The sequence below is a fragment of the Bos mutus genome, chromosome 1 (genome assembly GCF_027580195.1).
Source record: "Bos mutus isolate GX-2022 chromosome 1, NWIPB_WYAK_1.1, whole genome shotgun sequence".
Lineage (NCBI taxonomy): Eukaryota > Metazoa > Chordata > Mammalia > Artiodactyla > Bovidae > Bos > Bos mutus.
The window spans coordinates 137,451,012-137,469,582 of record NC_091617.1 but is presented as its reverse complement, the minus strand read 5'-3'; the positions used below and the strand labels follow the sequence as shown (position 1 = coordinate 137,469,582).

General features: G+C 43.4%; 1 protein-coding gene across 12 annotated transcripts in view; it reads left to right on the top strand.

Annotated features, from left to right (window-relative positions):
- Positions 1-18,571, top strand: part of NEK11 (NIMA related kinase 11) — a 278,743-nt gene that overhangs the window by 176,649 nt on the left and 83,523 nt on the right. For all 12 annotated transcript variants that reach the window (XM_070376305.1, XM_070376287.1, XM_070376269.1 and 9 more), the window contains one exon: positions 9,041-9,204. In XM_070376305.1, coding sequence (XP_070232406.1) covers positions 9,041-9,204 — 164 coding nt within the window. The remainder of the gene's footprint in view (positions 1-9,040; positions 9,205-18,571) is intronic.

Here is an 18,571-nt window from a genome sequence, read left to right as displayed (position 1 = left end):
ATACCAGACTACCTTGCCTGCCTCCTGAGAAACCTGTGGCAGATCAAGAAACAACAGTTAAAACCGGATATGGAACAAAGACTGGCTCAAAATTGAGAAAGGAATATGTCAAGGCTTTAACTTATATGCAGAGTACATCATGCAAAATGCTGAGCTGGATGAATCACAAACTGATATCAAGACTGCTGGGAGAAATACCGATAACCTCAGATATGCAGATGACACCACCTTAATGGCAGAAAGTGAAGAGGAACTAAAAAGCTTCTTGATGAAGGTGAAAGAAGAATGTGAAAAAGCTGGCTTAAAACTCAACATTCAAAAAACTAATATCATGGCATCTGGTCCGATCACTTCATGGCAAATAGATGGGGAAACAAGGGAAACAGTGACAAACTTTATTTTCTTGGGCTCCAAAATCACCATGGATGGTGACTGCAGCCATGAAATTAAAAGACGCTTAGTCTTTGGAAGAAAAGCTGTGACAACATAGAGACATCACTTTGCTGGCGAACTGTCTGTCTAGTCAAAGCTATGGTTTTTCTAGTAGTCATGTTCAGATGTGAGAGTTAGACAATAAAAAAGGCTGAGAATTGATGTTTTTGAACTGTGATGTTGGAGAAGACTCTTGAGAGTCCCTTGGACTGCAAGGAGAAGAACCTTGCAGTCAATCCTAAAGGAAATCAATCCTGAATATTCATTGGAAGGACTGATGCTGAAGCTGAAGCTCCAATACTTTGGTCACCTGATGCAAAGAGCTGACTCACTGGAAAAGACCCTGATGCCAGGAAAGATTGAGGAGATGATGAGAAGGGGATGAGAGAGAAGGTGGTTGGATGGCATCATTGACTCAATGGACGTGAGTTTGAGGAAACTCCTGGAGATAGTGAAAGACAGGGAGGCTGATATCTGCAGTCCAGGGGTCACAGAGAATCAAACACGACTGACTGATTGAACAACAGCAACCATAAAATAGCACTAATGCAGTGGAATAAAGATAGGATTCAGGTAATTTATGTTTCCAGTCCACCATGTATTCAGCTGTGTGACATGTGGTTGGTTATTAGCCTGTCTCTCACTTTATTTAAAAATTGATGTAAAAAGATTGTCCTGGTCTAAGTTGAATCACTGTTGCAGTGATAAAGTAGAATAATGGATATGAATGTGCATTTAAAAACAATCTATAAAGTGCTGTGACTCTGGCCTGCTAATTCATGGTTTTGTTATTCCCCATCATTAAAATGGGAATAGGCCCCTATAACTCTATAGAGATTGTGAGTAGTGAGACAACTAATATCACAACAATTTGAGCTCAGATCCCCTGGAGAAGGAAATGACAATCCATTCCAGTATTCTTGCCTGGGAAATCCCATGGACAGCGGAGCCTGGCAGGCTATAGTCCACGGTGTTGCAAACGAATCAGACACAACTTAGTGGCTGAACAATAGCAACAACAAAAGTAAAGTTTATTTCTTCATTTATTGTCTGTAACATATAAATGTTGTAAGGTGTGGAGATATTATAAAATCTTATGCATTTTATTATAGTGCTTCTATAATAGTATATGCTAGTACTTTTGTTTGAACTAGTCACATCCTGGAGAACTTTTCACATTGTGGCCCTCAGGCCAGCAGCACCAGCATCCCCCGGGCACTTGTCAGAAATGCATGTTTCCAGGCCTCTGTCCTGACTGGCTGGATCAGGGCCCTATGTGGGTCCCAGCAGTCCATGTTTTAACAAGCCCTGCAGGTGATCCTGCTGCTCACTTAAGTCTTAGAGGAAGGGCTTTATTAGGGTCTCTGTTGAAGGGTCTGATAAAGAGCAACCTTTTCCCAGGACAGGGTAACTGTTTCTCTTTTTCTCCAGCATGGATATGCAACAACTGTGTCCAAGCTGGGGCAGCCATTGTTAGATTCCTGCGTAAATGTATCCATCACCACTGCCCAGTGTAGTGGAGATCAGGATGCTGGTCCCAAGCATCTGTCAGGAGGCTGACTTTAGGGTATGAGAAAATGAAAGCTATTTATCTCAGACCATTTTCCCTTCCATGACAGCAGAAATGAGCCTTTGCCTAACAAGGCTTCACACTGGACCAGTGTCTGAAAAACACACAATTTGACAAACAGCATGAGCTGACTTCTTTCTTCCAATTTTTCCACTTGAAAATGCACCCTTTCTGAGCCTCGCCAAGTTAGTGGTATTTGAGTAAGAAACACTGGTGATCGGTTCATCCTGGTCTATTTCATGACTTGGACACCTGTCCGTTTCTTCCCTCCTCTTCTCTCTGGGAGGGGATGCTTGAAGGAGAGAGAAAGGAACTGACTGTGCGCAGGGAGCCATGTTATGGGAAGGGCTCAATATTTAGTAAGAGAAACACTTGTCTGTGGGGTAGAGCTATGGTATGATCCAGCTGTCACCTGCTTTTCTAAATAAAGTTCACAGCCAATGGAGCACAGCCATGCTCATGCATTTATTGTCTATCTCTGCTTTCACACTACAAAGAGTTGGGTAGCTGTGACAGGGACTATATACCCTGCAAGACCTAACACTTTTTCTGTCAAGCCCTTAAAAGAGCAAGTTTGTTCACCCCTGTCATAGAGGTTCCCTCTGAGCTGCCTGGAGGAGCCAGGATGGAACCAGAGACAGGAAGGTGATGGGAGGAGAGGAGGGTGTAAAATGCCTGGAGTCCCTCTGGAGTCCAGCAGTCAGAAGGGCAGTGGGAGGAGCCACTCCTTACTACCTTTGGTGTTGAGTACTGTGTAGATTTTGAGAAGTGATTCTATTTAAAATATTGTTAAAATTTTTAACTTGGCATCCATTTGTGATTGCCTGATATTTATTTTCTTCCTGCTGTTGAGCATTACAGACAAAACTACAGAGTTTTATGTTCAATGTTGGTAGCTCACATTTCCTGGATGCATACCATGTGCACTGATAGCTGCATTATCACACTATGTAATGTTCACCATGATTCAATGAGACGAGTGCTATCTTCCCCACTCTATAGATGAGAAAACTGAAGGGCAGAAAGTTTACATAACACCCAGCATCAAGAGCCTCAGTTTAAATGTGGGTCTTTTTGATGCCAAAGTCAGCATTCTAAACCAGTGTTTTTCAAATTCTGGGTTGAGAAATCAATTTAGCAAGTTGCAACTAGCATTAAAAAAGAGAGAGAGAGAGAAATCATTTAATAGTATGCAAAATGCCAGAGTGTGTCATTTGTAGTATGGGTAAATCTTGATGCATGAAGCTTTTGTTTCAATTGTAAAGATGTTTTTTTATAAACACAAATCCAAGCACATTTCTGTACCCTGGGCAGCAATGTAAATGACATGTCTTACTGTCTCAGAGTCAATCTTGAAAGCGAATATTCTTTCCTGAAAGTGGGGCGTGGGGGACAGAGAAACAGAGGGAGAAAATATGAGTGAGTCAGTGAATGAATAACTGTCAAAGAGAGACAGACTCATGGAGAGGACATGGGAGGAAGTGGGATGACAGAGAATGGACATCTCTGTGGATGAGACACAGAGACCTAGGCAGAGGCCGAGGATGGCGGGGAAGAGAGGCAGGACGTCCACTCAGCGAGTGCGTGCCCCTGCATGAAGGCAAAACTGGAGACCTGAATTGTCCTCCCGGTAGATATTGGTTTTCATATACTTCTCTTGCTGTGATCCTTTGGTCATTCTGAGTGTGAGTAAAATAAAGATTTTTATAAAAAATGGCCCCTACGCACAAATACTCTGTTTCATATGCTGCTCAACTGATAATAGGTGATCAGAGGGGAAAACAGACTGTGTTGGAGTTACTGAGAGAAACTGAGTTTCCTAAAGAATTGGCAAAGGTGTTTTTGAATATGTGTATTAATAATTCTTTGGCAATGCCAAAGAATGCTCAAACTACCGCACAACTGCACTCATCTCACATGCTAGTAAAGTAATGCTCAAAATTCTCCAAGCCAGGCTTCAGCAATACATGAATTGTGAACTTCCAGATGTTCCAGCTGGCTTTAGAAAAGGCAGAGAAACCAGAGATCAAATTGCCAACATCCGCTGGATCATGGAAAAAGCAAGAGAGTTCCAGAAAAACATCTATTTCTGTTTTATTGACTATGCCAAAGCCTTTGACTGTGTGGATCACAATAAACTGTGGAAAATTCTGAAAGAGATGGGAATACCAGACCACCTGACCTGCCTCTTGAGAAATCTGTATGCAGGTCAGGAAGCAACAGTTGGAACTGGACATGGAACAACAGACTGGTTCCAAATAGGAAAAGGAGTGTGTCAAGGCTGTATATTGTCACCCTGTTTATTTAACTTATATGCAGAGTACATCATGAGAAACACTGGACTGGAAGAAGCACAAGCAGGAATCAAGATTGCCAGGAGAAATATCAATAACCTCAGATATGCAGATGACACCACCCTTATGGCAGAAAGTGAAGAGGAACTAAAAGGCCTCTTGATGAAAGTGAAAGTGGAGAGTGAAAAAGTTGGCTTAAAGCTCAACATTCAGAAAATGAAGATCATGGCATCCGGTCCCATCACTTCATGGGAAATAGATGGGGAAACAGTGGAAACAGTGTCAGACTTTGTTTTTCTGGGCTCCAAAATCACTACAGATGGTGACTGCAGCCATGAAATTAAAAGATGCTTACTCCTTGGAAGGAAAGTTATGACCAACCTAGATAGCATATTCAAAAGCAGAGACGTTACTTTGCCAACAAAGGTCCGGCTAGTCAAGGCTATGGTTTTTCCTGTGGTCATGTATGGACGTGAGAGTTGGACTGTGAAGAAGGCTGAGTGCTGAAGAATTGATGCTTTCGAACTATGGTGTTGGAGAAGACTCTTGAGAGTCCCTTGGACTGCAAGGAGATCCAACCAGTCCATTCTGAAGGAGATCAGCCCTGGGATTTCTTTGGAAGGAATGATGCTAAAGCTGAAACTCCAGTACTTTGGCCACCTCATGTGAAGAGTTGACTCATTGGAAAAGACTCTGATGCTGTGAGGGATTGGGGGCAGGAGGAGAAGGGGATGATGGGGGATGAGATGGCTGGATGGCATCACTGACTCGATGGACGTGAGTCTGTGTGAACTCTGGGAGATGGTGATGGACAGGGAGGCCTGGAATGCTGCTATTCATGGGGTTGCAAAGAGTCAGACAGGACTGAGTGACTGAACTGAACTGAATTCTTGTTTTTGAGCTGGCCAGTTTTAATTCCATGGTACTGCCTCTTGTGTTCTATGCAAAATCATAGATAGCAAAGATTTTAAAACATTCAATTGTCAGGGCTTTCTACATCCACTAAGTATTTTACTTTCAAGGGATTCTGGAATCAGTTAATGAAAAGTTCATTTTTATAGATGTGGAAATTGATGGAACATTTGATAAAGTTTCCCTATACACAGATGCTTTCATATGAATCATATTATTGAATCTTCATAGCTACCCTGTTAGATTACCTTTTGTCCGCTTCACTAGAAAAAAAAAAAAAAAGAGCTCAGCAAATTCAAATCCCTCACTCAAGTTTCTTATTTAAGAGGTGGCAGAGCTAGATTCTAACCTTGATTCTCTAACACCAAATTCCATATTTTCCGCAATAGACATAAAATAATAGGCTCAGGTGGCACCAGTGGTAAAGAATTCATCTGCCAATGCAGGAGATACAAGAGATGCTGGTTTGATCACTGGGCCAAGAAGATCCCCTGGAGTAGGAAACAGCAGTGCACTCCAGTATTCTTACCAGGAAAATTCCATGGACAGAGGAGACTGGCACGCTGCAGTCCATGGGGTCCAACTCTTTGTTGGACATGACTGAGCACACATGCACTAGGCATAAAATATCAACAATGGGATGAAAACCAGTGCTCTGTGTTACAGTTTAGAAGGATAATTTTGTTTTTAAGTCAGTCAGTTCAGTCACACAGTCATGTCCGACTCTGCAACCCCATGGACTGCAGCATGACAGGCTTCTCTGTCCATCACCAAATTCTGGACTTTGCTAAAACTCATGTCCATCGAGTCGGTGATGCCATCTAACCATCTCATCCTCTGTCATCCCCTTCTCCTCCTGCCTTCAATCTTTCCCAACATCAGGGTCTTTCCCAATGGGTCAGTTCTTCGCATCAGGTGGCCAAAATATTGGAGTTTCAGCTTCAGCATCAGTCCTTCCAATGAATATTCAGGACTGATTTCCTTTAGGATGGACTGGTTGGATCTCCTTGCAGTCCAAGGGACTCTCAAGAGTCTTCTCCAACACCACAGCTCAAAAGCATCAGTTCTCTGGCACTCAGCTTTCCTGATAGTCCAACTCTCATATCCATACTTGACTACTGGAAAAACCATAGCTTTGACTAAGTGGACATTTGTCAGCAAAGTAATGTCTCTGCTTTTTAATGTGCTATCTAGGTTGGTCATAACCTTTCTTCCAAGGAGTAAGCGTCTTTTAATTTCATGGCTGTAGTCACCACCTACAGTGATTTTGGAGCCCCCCAAAATGAAGTATTTGTTTCCATTGTTTCCCCGTCTATTTGCCATGAAGTGCTGGGACCGGATTTCATGATCTTCGTCTTTTGAATGTTGAGTTTTAAGCCAACTTTTTCACTCTCCTCCTTATGGTAGAAAGTGAAGAGGAACTAAAGAACCTCTTGATGAAGGTGAAAGAGGAGAGAGTGAAAAGCTGGCCTAAAACTCAACATTCTAAAACCTAAGATCATGGCATCTGGTCCCATCACTTCATGGCAAATAGATGGGGAAGCAATGGAAATAGCGACAGACTTTATTTTCCTGGGCTCCAGAATCACTGAAGATGGTGACTGCAGTCATGGAATTCAAAGATGCTTGTTCCTTGGAAGAAAAGTTATGACCAACCTAGACAGCATATTAAATAGCAGAGACATTACATTACCAACAAACATCTGTCTAGTCAAAGCTATGGTTTTTCCAGTAGTCATGTATTGATGTGAGAGTTGGACCATAAACAAGGCTGAGCATCAAAGAATTGATGCTTTTGAACGGTGGAGAAGACTCTTGAGAGTCCCTTGGACTGCAAGGAGATCCAACCAGTCCATCCTAAAGGAAATCAGTCCTGAATATTCATTGGAAGGACTGATGCTGAAGCTTAAACTCCAATATTTTGGCCACCTGATGCAAAGAACTGACCCATTGGAAAAGATCCTGATGCTGGGAAAGATTGAAGGCAGGTGGAGAAGAGGATGAGAGAGGTTGAGATGATTGGATGGCATCACTGACTCGATGGACATGAGTTTTAGCAAGGTCCGGAGTTGGTGATGGACAGAGAAACCTGGTGTGCTGCAGTCCAAGGGGTCACAAAGAGGCAGACACAGCTGAGCGACCAAACAACAACAAGAACAACTAATGTGTACAAAGCCTAAATGCCCATGGTTTTAATAAGGTAGAGAGAGTACCATTATTTAACTTTCTCCCTTCCCCAAGGATATTTCTTATTTCTAGACTCCCATTAGCAAATTGGAATTGATATCACTGTACTTTTTTAGGGTCTTGGATTTTGAATGGACTGACAGATCCATTCTTAGCCTTTCTTGGTTGAAGACCATTATAAGCACCAACCAGACTTTCCTAGTGGCTCAGTGGTAAAGAATCCACCTGCCAATGCAGGAGACACAGGTTTGATCCTTGGATCAGGAAGATCCCCTGGAGAAGGAAATGGCAACCCACTACAGTTTTCTTGCCTGGGAAATCCCATGGGCAGAGGCACCAGACGGGCTGCAGTCCATGGGGTTACAAAAAGTCAAGCACGACTTAGCAACTGAACAGTAACAACAATATTTCTAGTTGGTAGCACTTCCTGGCAGCAGCTTAACTGGGTGGCCTTTCCTTGTGTTTTTGTTGTTGTTGTTTTTAATTAAGAATGAATGGATAAGAAAGCTGTGGTACATATACACAATGGAGTATTACTCAGCCATTAAAAAGAATACATTTGAATCAGTTCTAATGAGGTGGATGAAACTGGAGCCTGTTATACAGAGTGAAGTAAGCCAGAAGGAAAAACACCAATACAGTATACTAACGCATATATATGGAATTTAGAAAGATGATAACAATAACCCTGTGTACGAGACAGCAAAAGAGACACTGATATATGGAACAGTCTTATGGACTCTGTGGAAGAGGGAGAGGGTGGGAAGATTTGGGAGAATGGCATTGAAACATGTAAAATATCATGTATGAAACGAGATGCCAGTCCAGGTTCAATGCACAATACTGGATGCTTGGGGCTAGTGCACTGGGACGACCCAGAGGGATGGTATGGGGAGGGAGGAGGGTTCAGGATGGGGAGCACATGTATACCTGTGATGGATTCATTTTGATATTTGGCAAAACAAATACAATTATGTAAAGTTTAAAAATAAAATAAAATTAAAAAAATAAAATAAAATATCCATTATAATAAAAGGCAAAAAAAAAAAAAGCTTCATATTCATGTGAATAAGTAGAACCTTAGTGTGATCTACATCTCAAAAACCTTCATAGCCTTAGAATTTTAACATTTCCCTCAGCTCGCCAATAATGCCATTTCTATATATTCTATCCCTCTTGCCTGACCTCCCTACTAGTATTTTCTTTAAAAGAAGAAATTCCCAGCAAGAATGCTTATATTTGTCCCCCCCACTGTGTCCACAAAAAGTTTATGTGGATAGTAGAGTCTGGTGGTCAAGGCATCTTACTTTGCTTTTGGTCCTAAATCCCCTTATTTGTAATAATGATTCATGCCTCTGAATGTAAAGACTTTAGAAGAGGTCATTTCTTCTTGTTTCATGGTTTTATTCTTACAGTTTCAAAAAGTGGTTGCAAATAGAACCATCCCTCCTTTCCTCCACTGGTTTAACTGCTGAGTATTTATTACATTCTACTAGGTGCATTCAGGAAGCTAAGATTCCACTCTGCACTCCATGAAAACTTTGTTAGTGTTAACAGAATACATATCTCTGGGCTATGGGGGTCCTAGACTCATTATCATTTTAATGACCAACAGGACCTGATTTTTGCTTATTCTTTATTTCAGAGATCCCAGAAGACCCACTTGTGGCTGAAGAGTATTATGCTGATGTATTTGATTCCTGTTCTGAAGAAAGTGAGGAGAGTGAAGAAGGAAAAACAGTATTCTCAGTCAAGGATGAAGAGGTTGAGGATGAAGGACCCCAGCCTGTTTACAGGACAAACCAACAGGTAAACGTAGCTTCCAGCAGAAGCAGTGGAGCTGTCCAAGGTGCTGACCAGGCTGTGCCTTCCTAGGAAGAGTCAAGGGAGTCTTAGAAACCAAGTAGGAGAACTAAGATTTGTTATACGGGCTCTATATGATCTGTCTTGATTTCCAAGGCCCAGGGGCAGACAGGGCCCCATGGGACTGTGTGAATCTGGGTGTGTTGATGAGGACAGGGTTGGAGCACTCAGTACTGATTCAGGTGAGAGGATGAAACACACTACACTGCTTATACACTGAGGAGCAGCCCACATATAGCTGCTGAATAAACATTTCATGTGTCTCTTTAGAAGAGAGAAGAGGATATTTAAAATTATACTGCTCTGCCTGGTAATCAGATTTGTGAGTCATGTCCCAGTGCATTAATTAGTTCTGGGGTTGAAGTCCAGAGATCTTGGGCTTAGGAGATGGTCTTCCTGGCCACCAGCCCTTGAAGTTCCCCCCTTACATACAGTAATGGAATCTCTGAGTTCACGACCTTGCCATAGATTCCGTAACAATAACAATAATAGCTTCATCTGTGTCATACACCAAGAAACAGCCATGCATGTGATTTCACTGTTGGTTGTCTGCAAGAGAGAGGAAAAGCAAGAGTTGTGTGAAGAAAAAGCAGATAACTCTGGTCAATTTATTCAGTTTATACTTGATTTACTTCTTAGGCCATAATCTGATAATCTTCCTAGTCCTAAGCTTTCATAAGGTACAGAAGCTTTTTACTAACTGGAAACATTAAGCTAGTAACATAACGTCAATCAAAGGGCATCTGTGTTAATGGAGACTTAATTTAGGAGGATTTACTGAAGGTTGTCCACAATCCATTCAATCCTTTTTAATGAAGACTAGGCAATTCATCATAATACTCAATGAATAAATCCAGTAAGAAATGTTCTCAAGTTCTCCATCAGAAAAAGAAAGAGGCAGGGAGAAGGGGATAGAGGGAGTGATATAGAGCTGAGCAGAGAAAGGGACGAGAAAGAGAGAAAGGATGAGAGAGAGAAATTGAGAGATAAATACATGAAGAGAGAAACAAATAAATATTGAGAAAAAACAGAGTACAGTGAGGATTCAGCATACCAAAATAAAAACACTTCCCTTACACTGTTTCCCTATTTTCTCCAGTGGACTTGTAAACAGAAGCACCTCCTACCACAAATTGACAATATAATCTCTACTTGTACTTCTGTCCTAAACAGCAGAGACTAATATTGTTACATTATCACAGAAACTTTATTCTGTGACTGTGGTTGCAAAGCACATAATATGCAAAACACATCTGTTTCTGTCCAAAGCATCAAGTGGTAAAATTTTAGCTACTAACATTATTACCTTAAAATATTTTCAATTAAATAAAACCAACTTCAGAAAACCAGAGGGATCACTTGCAGATCATGTGACCTTGTGTGAGTCACTAAACCCCACTGTGCCTTGGTTTCCCAATCTAATGAAGTACTTAATAATGAGATATTAGCTGTTATTAAGATAAAGCTATATAGCCATTTTGTGGCTTTTTTATGGTACTTCCAAAACTCCTTAATTCCAAAGTGAGAGTTTATGGTACTTCCCTCATGGTCCAGTGGTTAAGAATCTGCCTTCCAGAGTCTGGTTAAAGATGGTGGAGTAGAAGGACATGTGTTCATCTCCTCCTGAGAGAGCATCAAGACTGCAACTAGTTTTTGAACAACCATCAACAGGAAGACACTGGAATCCAACAAAAAAAGATACCCATGTCCAAAGACAAAGAAGAAGCTGCAGCAAGAGAGCAAGACAGGAAGGGCTCTATCACAATAAAATCAAATCCCATATGCATTTGTTGGGTGACCCACAAACTGGAGAACAATAATACCAAAGAAGTTTTCCCACTATTGTGAAAGTTCTGAACCCCACGTCAGGCTTCCCAGCCTGGGGATAATACAAAGGGACTGGGAATCCCTAGGGACTCTGGCCTTGAGGGCCAGTGGGATTTGATTATAGGCCTTCCAGAGGACTGAGGGAAACAGAGACTCCAGTCTTCCCAGAGGAGAGGAGCAGTGACCCCACAGGGGACTGAGCCAAAACTACCTGCTAGTGTTGGCAGGCTTCCTGTGGAGACACAAGTTGGTATGGGCTCACCACAGGGGTGGAGGCACTAGGAGGTCCCCTTTGGCATAAACCCTCTTGGAATTCACCATTAATCCTATCATACAGCCTGTAGACCCCAGGGCTGGGTCACCTCAGGCCAAACAACTACTAAGGAAGGAGTACAACCCCACCCATCAGCAGATAATTGGATTAAAACTTAACTCAGCAAAGCCCTGCACCCCAGAGCAAGACCCAGTTTTCCCATCACCAGTCCCTCCCATCAAGAAAAATACACAAGCCTCTTAGCCTCATACATCAGAGGGCAGGTAGAAGAAGCAAGAAGAAGCACAGTCTCACAGTGGTTAAAACAAAAACCATATCACAGAAAGTTAATCATGATGAAAAAGCAGAAAGTTATGTCCCAGATGAAGGAACAAGATAAAACCCCAGAAAAACAACTAAATGAAGTGGAGATAGGCAACTTTTCAGAAAAAGAATTCAGATAATGATAGTGAAGATGATCCAGGATCTCAGGAAAAGAATGGAAGCAAAGATTGAGAATATGCAAGAAATGTTTACCAAAGACCTAGAAGAACTAAAGAACAAACAGAGATGAATAATACACTAGAAGGAATCCATAGCAGAATAACTGAGGCAGAAGAAAGGATAAATGACCTGGAGGACAGAATGATGGAAATCATTGCCACAGAACAGAGTGTAGAAAAAAGAATGAAAAAAAAAAAAAAATGAAGACAGCCTAAGAGACATCTGGGACAACATTAAACACACCAACATTCGCATTATAGGGGTCCCAGAAGGGGAAGGAAGAGAGCAAGGACCTGAGAAAATATTTGAAGAGATAATAGCTGAAACATTCCTGAATATGGGAAAGGAAATAGTCAACCAAGTCCAGGAAGCTCAAAGAATCTCAGGCAGGATAAACCCAAGGAGGAACACACCAAGACATAGTAATAAAACTGACAAAAAGACAGAGATAAAATATTAAAAGTATACCATCCTAGAATGGACTTGAAATAATAGAATAGAATGGACTTGTTAACAGGAGGAGACATGTTAACTGAGTAGTTTGTATTAGAGACAGGTAATTACAGCCCCATTTGTTCTTCAATATAGTTTCCCCTTCCCCAAAGGTTGTGAGCGTGGGGTTGTGGTGACTACTTACCCTTCTCGTTTTAGGTTATTTTATTAGCAGGATACAACTTGAAGTTTTAGAACCCTGGGCTGAGACCCAGTCACTGTTGGCTTTGTGAACTGGATAATGCCTCCAGCCACCTCTTCCCCTGCTCCCTAGTCTTGCCATTGGCCTGAGCACCCAGGGTCTGCTTAGGTGATCATCTTACCTGTGTCTTTTACTTGAGTCATCAGGTCCGAGTTGATATTGTCTTCCTTCAGATGGAACAGAAGTCCCATGGTTTCTATTTTGATGGAAGAAGTGCTTTAAAAAAGAAAGACAGCCATAGGCTTCACTGGGATTGATTGCAGGGTCCCTTGTGCCACCCATGACAATCTTTTCAGCAGCAGTTTCTCCAGAGCAATTTTGTGAAGCACCTATTTGTCAGTTGTTTCTCCGCATCAATAAGCAGAGCATCAGTAACCCCTTAATCACAAGCCCTTATCATGCTGTTGATGGCTCCTCTGTGAAGTCTGTGGTTACTGAATTGGAACCAGCCTCTCAGATCTCAAGAGAATGGAGTTTATAGCTGTCATCATAACAAGGTTCTCAACAGTATTTGTGGGACCTGTCACTGAAAAGTGTTTCATGTGCCCTGATGGACATGTTTTAGGGCAGCGGACTGATGGTGTTTCTGTAGACTCTTGTCTTCCCCTTATTGCCATGACCAGTGCTTCCCTCTCCACCACTAATCAGTATCCTGAATCCCCCTGTAATGCAGACACGAGGTGGACCATGATGACGTGACACAGAGCTCCCTCAGGAAAGACCCTGCTGTTTAGTGGCTGGCTTTCATTGACACTTGTTTAAGGAAAGCTCTTGGGACCATGATGTTTGTTCTTGCTAAGATGGAAAGCTGTAGAGGCCCATTTCCCAGTTTTTCACCAAATCCTCCACTGATTTTGAAATGCTCTGCACAGTGAAACATTAGGAAAATCAAGAATGACCTTGGAATGGTCCACTGAGGACTTCTGGAGCAGATTGTTATGGGATAAACCCAAGGAGGAACACCTGAGTGTTCCTCAAAGAGTGTCTTCTGCTAGTGGAGTCATTTGTTTAATCAAGGCATAATTATTATAATAATAAGAGCTAATGTTCCCAGAACCTTTACTCTGTGTCTAGTACTTGAGATGTGCTGCGTCTGTTTAGGTCCTTTGGGAAGCATTTTGTCTATAATTGATTATTATATGAAGCACTGACTTTAAAACTCAGGTCCCTTGGAAGATGAGACTGTTGGGCTCTCCTCACTTTGCATAAGAGGAAACTGAGGCCTGATGAGGTGAAGGAACTTCTCCAGGGCCACACAGCTAGTTAAGTAGCAGAGGCAGACTCTCTGCCCCTGTCTGTAGCCCTTCCTTAGACGGTCTCCTGCTTGGCGGTTACTGCTCCTCCACCATGAGGAGAGGATAGCCGAGGGGCTGCTGCAGAGGGTCCTCGGCAGAGAGCTGCTTTACTGAAGACAATTACTGGTCTGTGTACAAGGCAAAGTTTGTCCCAGTTTCAGGAAAAGTGCTGAGTTATGAAAATTAAACCTAAAATGAACCTGCTTCCCACATCTGTTGTAGGATACAGATTTCTCTCCTCCTACTCTTTTTTAATTTTTTATAGAAGGTGCCAGAACTCTTGAGTCCAAATGGTAAGACTGATTTGCCTCCTGTTTTGCATAGTCAGAGCTCCTTAATCGAGCTGTTTGCATGGGAGCAGTCACTTTTTGTCTTGAATTGCGTCAGTTGGAGTCAGTTCTGAGAAGCAGCCAGCACTGCTGCTGAGTCATCTCTCCATCAATATCCCCTGGCCTGTGGCCCAGGTGGTATAGCAGCCGGCCCTGCTGAAGGCTAGAGAAATCACAGTTTAGGTGTCATTCCTTCCAGGTAACAGGCCTCTGTAGACCCAGCTCATGTTGCTGAAAGGAGTGACTTTGATGTTACAGTTTCCACCCCAACCCCATTCCAGCCCTCATCGGCATAGTCATTCCACCTTCCCTTTCTGCCATTTCTGGTCCAGGATAAAGCACAGCACATTGCTGGTCAGATGGGGGCCAGCAAAACCTTGCTCTTGTCGGGACACAGCACAGCAGGCTTTGCAGAAGGCTGTAGTCCCTCCATCTTTTTAATTAGATCCACTCTTGTGTTCAAAGTCATGCCTACCCCTCTAGCCCTGACACCAAAGCACAGAGGGCAAAGGGGGGTGATAGGTGGATAACGACGGAGCACACAGGCAGAAGGGCAGATCTGTGTGGTCCTTCTAGGGTGCTGGCAGCCTCTGCCACGTCCTTGTTGATGGTCACCGAGGTGCACAGGTGTGTGGGGGGTGCGGGCACAGTGGCCTGCATGGTGCTTGGCTGCTGCATGTTCCTGAGGCCAGGGTGAGAGTGGTATAGAGGTGTGTGCTGGTTTGCAGAGCTGAAGTGGCACCTTCAGGGCTTTTCTCTCCACCCTCTCCCCGCACCGCTGCATACACACCAGTTCCTGTCCCTCTCTGCCGTCAGAGCTGGGGGGCCCTGACCATAAGAGAATCTGCAAAGAATATGAAAGTCCTCCTAAACAGCCCTTGCAAACAAAAGGTCCATCCCACTATTTTGTGACTGGATTACACAGAGAAATGTGATTTTATTTTCTCAATAAGTTTTTACATCTGGAAAGAATCTGTGTGTTCAGTCTGAGAGGAAATGGGTGTGGCACATCTGGGACGTTATTGGAGGTGCTGTCCTTCCATTAACCTGCTGATCTGGGAGCTCATGGGTCCGCGTCATACCAGAGAAAGCGACAAGTCTTAGTGAAGAATAAACAGCCACCTCAGCTCACCTGGCCCCACGCTAAGTCTTTTCTGTGCTTTGTCCCATGTTGTGCTCACCAGCACTTTCTAGGAGTAACATCTTTCATCCCATCTGCCAAATGAGGAAACTTCAAGTAGAAAGAATAACCAATTTCCCAGGTCACTCAGTGTATTGGAGAGCTGGAATTCAAACCAGCAAGCACCCTGTATCCACTAGACATTCTGGGTGAGGACAGCACTTACTGGAGAAGCTGGCAAAGGAGACGATGAGGAAATGCTGGGGATCCAGCTTTGGATGTGTGAAAATGGAGCATCTGATGATTTAAAATTATGTTCAAAACACAGGGCCAAGTTCCCACTTCCTCTGTGGGGTTTATATAGGAAGAGAGCTAGAACTGGAGTCAGAAACAGGAAGCTGCAATGAGGGAGTGTGTGCCTCGAGGCCCTTTTGGAACACGAACATTCTTTCTCTTTCTGCTCCAGGAAACCTCTTCCAATGACAGGACTTTTTCCCATGGACTCTTGGGCTGTGACGTGTGAAGAGACAAAGCTTGTGAGCTGTTGGGAGGGAGGGGAGTGGCGGGGGCAGCCCGGCTGCTGGAACTGGGAACAAGGCGGTATGGGAGCGCCCTCCTAACCAGCTCCTTAAACCCCGCTGCGCATGGTCCCCATGGGCTTCGTGGCACCACTCTGTCAGTCCTGTTTTCTTCTCTCCACTCTTTGCATTTCCATCTGTAACCCAGAATATCTGAAGAGCAGTTCTGTAATGAATTCCCATGCGTGTCTGTGAAACCCTAAAGCAACCGCGGATGCTGGCTTGCCACAAACCTGACACTGACAAGCCGCAGTGCAGTTAGGAGGCCTTGATGATGTGGAGGGAGCACGTGGAATGTGGACACCCTGACGGTCATGTCCAGCTGTCCCCAGAGCAGCGACAGAGGCATCCCGTGTTTCAGGAGCTGGGAGGGGCCTTGTTTACAGTTTGAGCTTTGCAGATGTGGCTCTATACAAACTTCAGTATTTGGGGTTGCCTCTAAGAACTAAAGATAAAAATGTAAGGTGCTCTGTAGCTCCACTATTCTTGCCTGGAGAATCCCAGGGATGGGGGAGCCTCGTGGGCTGCCGTCTATGGGGTCGCACAGAGTCAGACACGACTGAAGCGACTTTGCAGCACCAGCAGCAGAAGCTCTAGTTTAGTATAAACCTTGTAACTATATTTTTACTATTCTGAAAGATGATGCTGTGAAAGTGCTGCACTCAATATGCCAGCCAATTTGGAAAACTCAGCAGTGGCCACAGAACTGGAAAAGGTCAGTTTTCATTCCAATCCCAAAGAAAGGCAATGCCAAACAATGCTCAAACTACCGTACAATTGCACTCATCTCACATGCTAGTAAAGTAATGCTCAAAATTCTCCAAGTCAGGCTTCAGCAATATGTGAACCGTGAACTTCCTGATGTTCAAGCTGGTTTTAGAAAAGGCAGAGGAACCAGAGATCAAATTGCCAACATCTGCTGGATCATGGAAAAAGCAAGAGAGTTCCAGAAAAACATCTGTTTCTGATTTATTGACTATGCCAAAGCCTTTGGCTATGTGGATCACAATGAACTGTGGAAAATTCTGAAAGAGATGGGAATACAAGACCACCTGATCTGCCTCTTGAGAAATTTGTATGCAGGTCAGGAAGCAACAGTTAGAACTGGACATGGACCAACAGACTGGTTCCAAATAGGGAAAGGAGTACGTCAAGGCTGTATATTGTCACCCTGTTTATTTAACTTATATGCAGAGTACATCATGAGAAACGCTGAACTGGAAGAAACACAAGCTGGAATCCAGATTGCCGGGAGAAATATCAATAACCTCAGATATGCAGATGACACCACCCTTATGGCAGAAAGTGAAGAGGAACTCAAAAGCCTCTTGATGAAAGTGAAAGTGGAGAGTGAGAAAGTTGGCTTAAAGCTCAACATTCAGAAAACGAAGATCATGGCATCCGGTCCCATCACTTCATGGAAAATAGATGGGGAAACAGTGGAAACAGTGTCAGACTTTATTTTTCTGGGCTCCAAAATCACTGCAGATGGTGACTGCAGCCATGAAATTAAAAGACGCTTACTCCTTGGAAGGAAAGTTATGACCAAGCTAGACAGCATATTGAAAAGCAGAGACATTACTTTGCCAACAAAGGTTCGTCTAGTCAAGGCTATGGTTTTCCCGGTGGTCATGTATGGATATGAGAGTTAGACTGTGAAGAAGGCTGAGCGCCATAGAATTGATGCTTTTGAACTGTGGTGTTGGAGAAGACTCTTGAGAGTCCCTTGGACTGCAAAGAGATCCAACCAGTCCATTTTGAAGGAGATCAGCCCTGGGATTTCTTTGGAAGGAATGATGCTAAAGCTGAAACTCCAGTACTTTGGCCACCTCATGCAAAGAGTTGACTCATTGGAAAAGACTCTGATGCTGGGAGGTATTGGGGGCAGGAGGAGAAGGGGACGACAGAGGATGAGATGGCTGGATGGCATCACTGGTTCGATGGACGTGAGTCTGGGTGAACTCCTGGAGTTGGTGATGGACAGGGAGGCCTGGAGTGCTGCGATTCATGGGGTTGCAAAGAGTCGGACACGACAGAGCGACTGATCTGATCTGATCTGTTAAGATCATCCAGATGAGAATATTTTTAAGAATTTGGTCTATTTTGCCTGTCCAGGTATCAGATTCCAAAAAAATATTGCTCAGAGGAAACCTTCCTGGATTGCTTTACGAGATTTTTATGTTTTCTAGGAAGCAGAATCCTAGAAACTATATATGTAAACTATATATGTTTATATAGTTTACATACATATATAGTTGTGGCAAGGTGCATAAATCTGTGATTCAGATAATAAGGGGTCAAGTTCCTGGGTCTATAGGAATCTATAGGATCACAGAATATGTAGAAAAAAATAACATTCTGCTAGAATGTGAAACTGGGAGGATTAGTGAACCTGCTTCAGAGAGGACAAGCCACGAAGCCAGGAAAGCCTGGGAGACCAGCGAGCACAAGCCTGAATTGTGCTGAGAAAGCAGCCTGCTGTTCATGTATCCCACATGTGGCTTTCGCCTCTTGAAAGCTGTGTGTCCCCCCAGTGCCTGAGGGTGTACACCCCATGGTGGCCATAGGGGGCAAAAGCTTGTAGCAATGGCTTCAACCTACAGAGGGGCCATCATCTGAAAGGTGATGTTCTTCATCTGGGGTCATTTGGGAGGCTGCAACAGAAATTTTCCCAAAAGGCTCATGACAGGGATTTCACCAAAGGAAGTTCTAG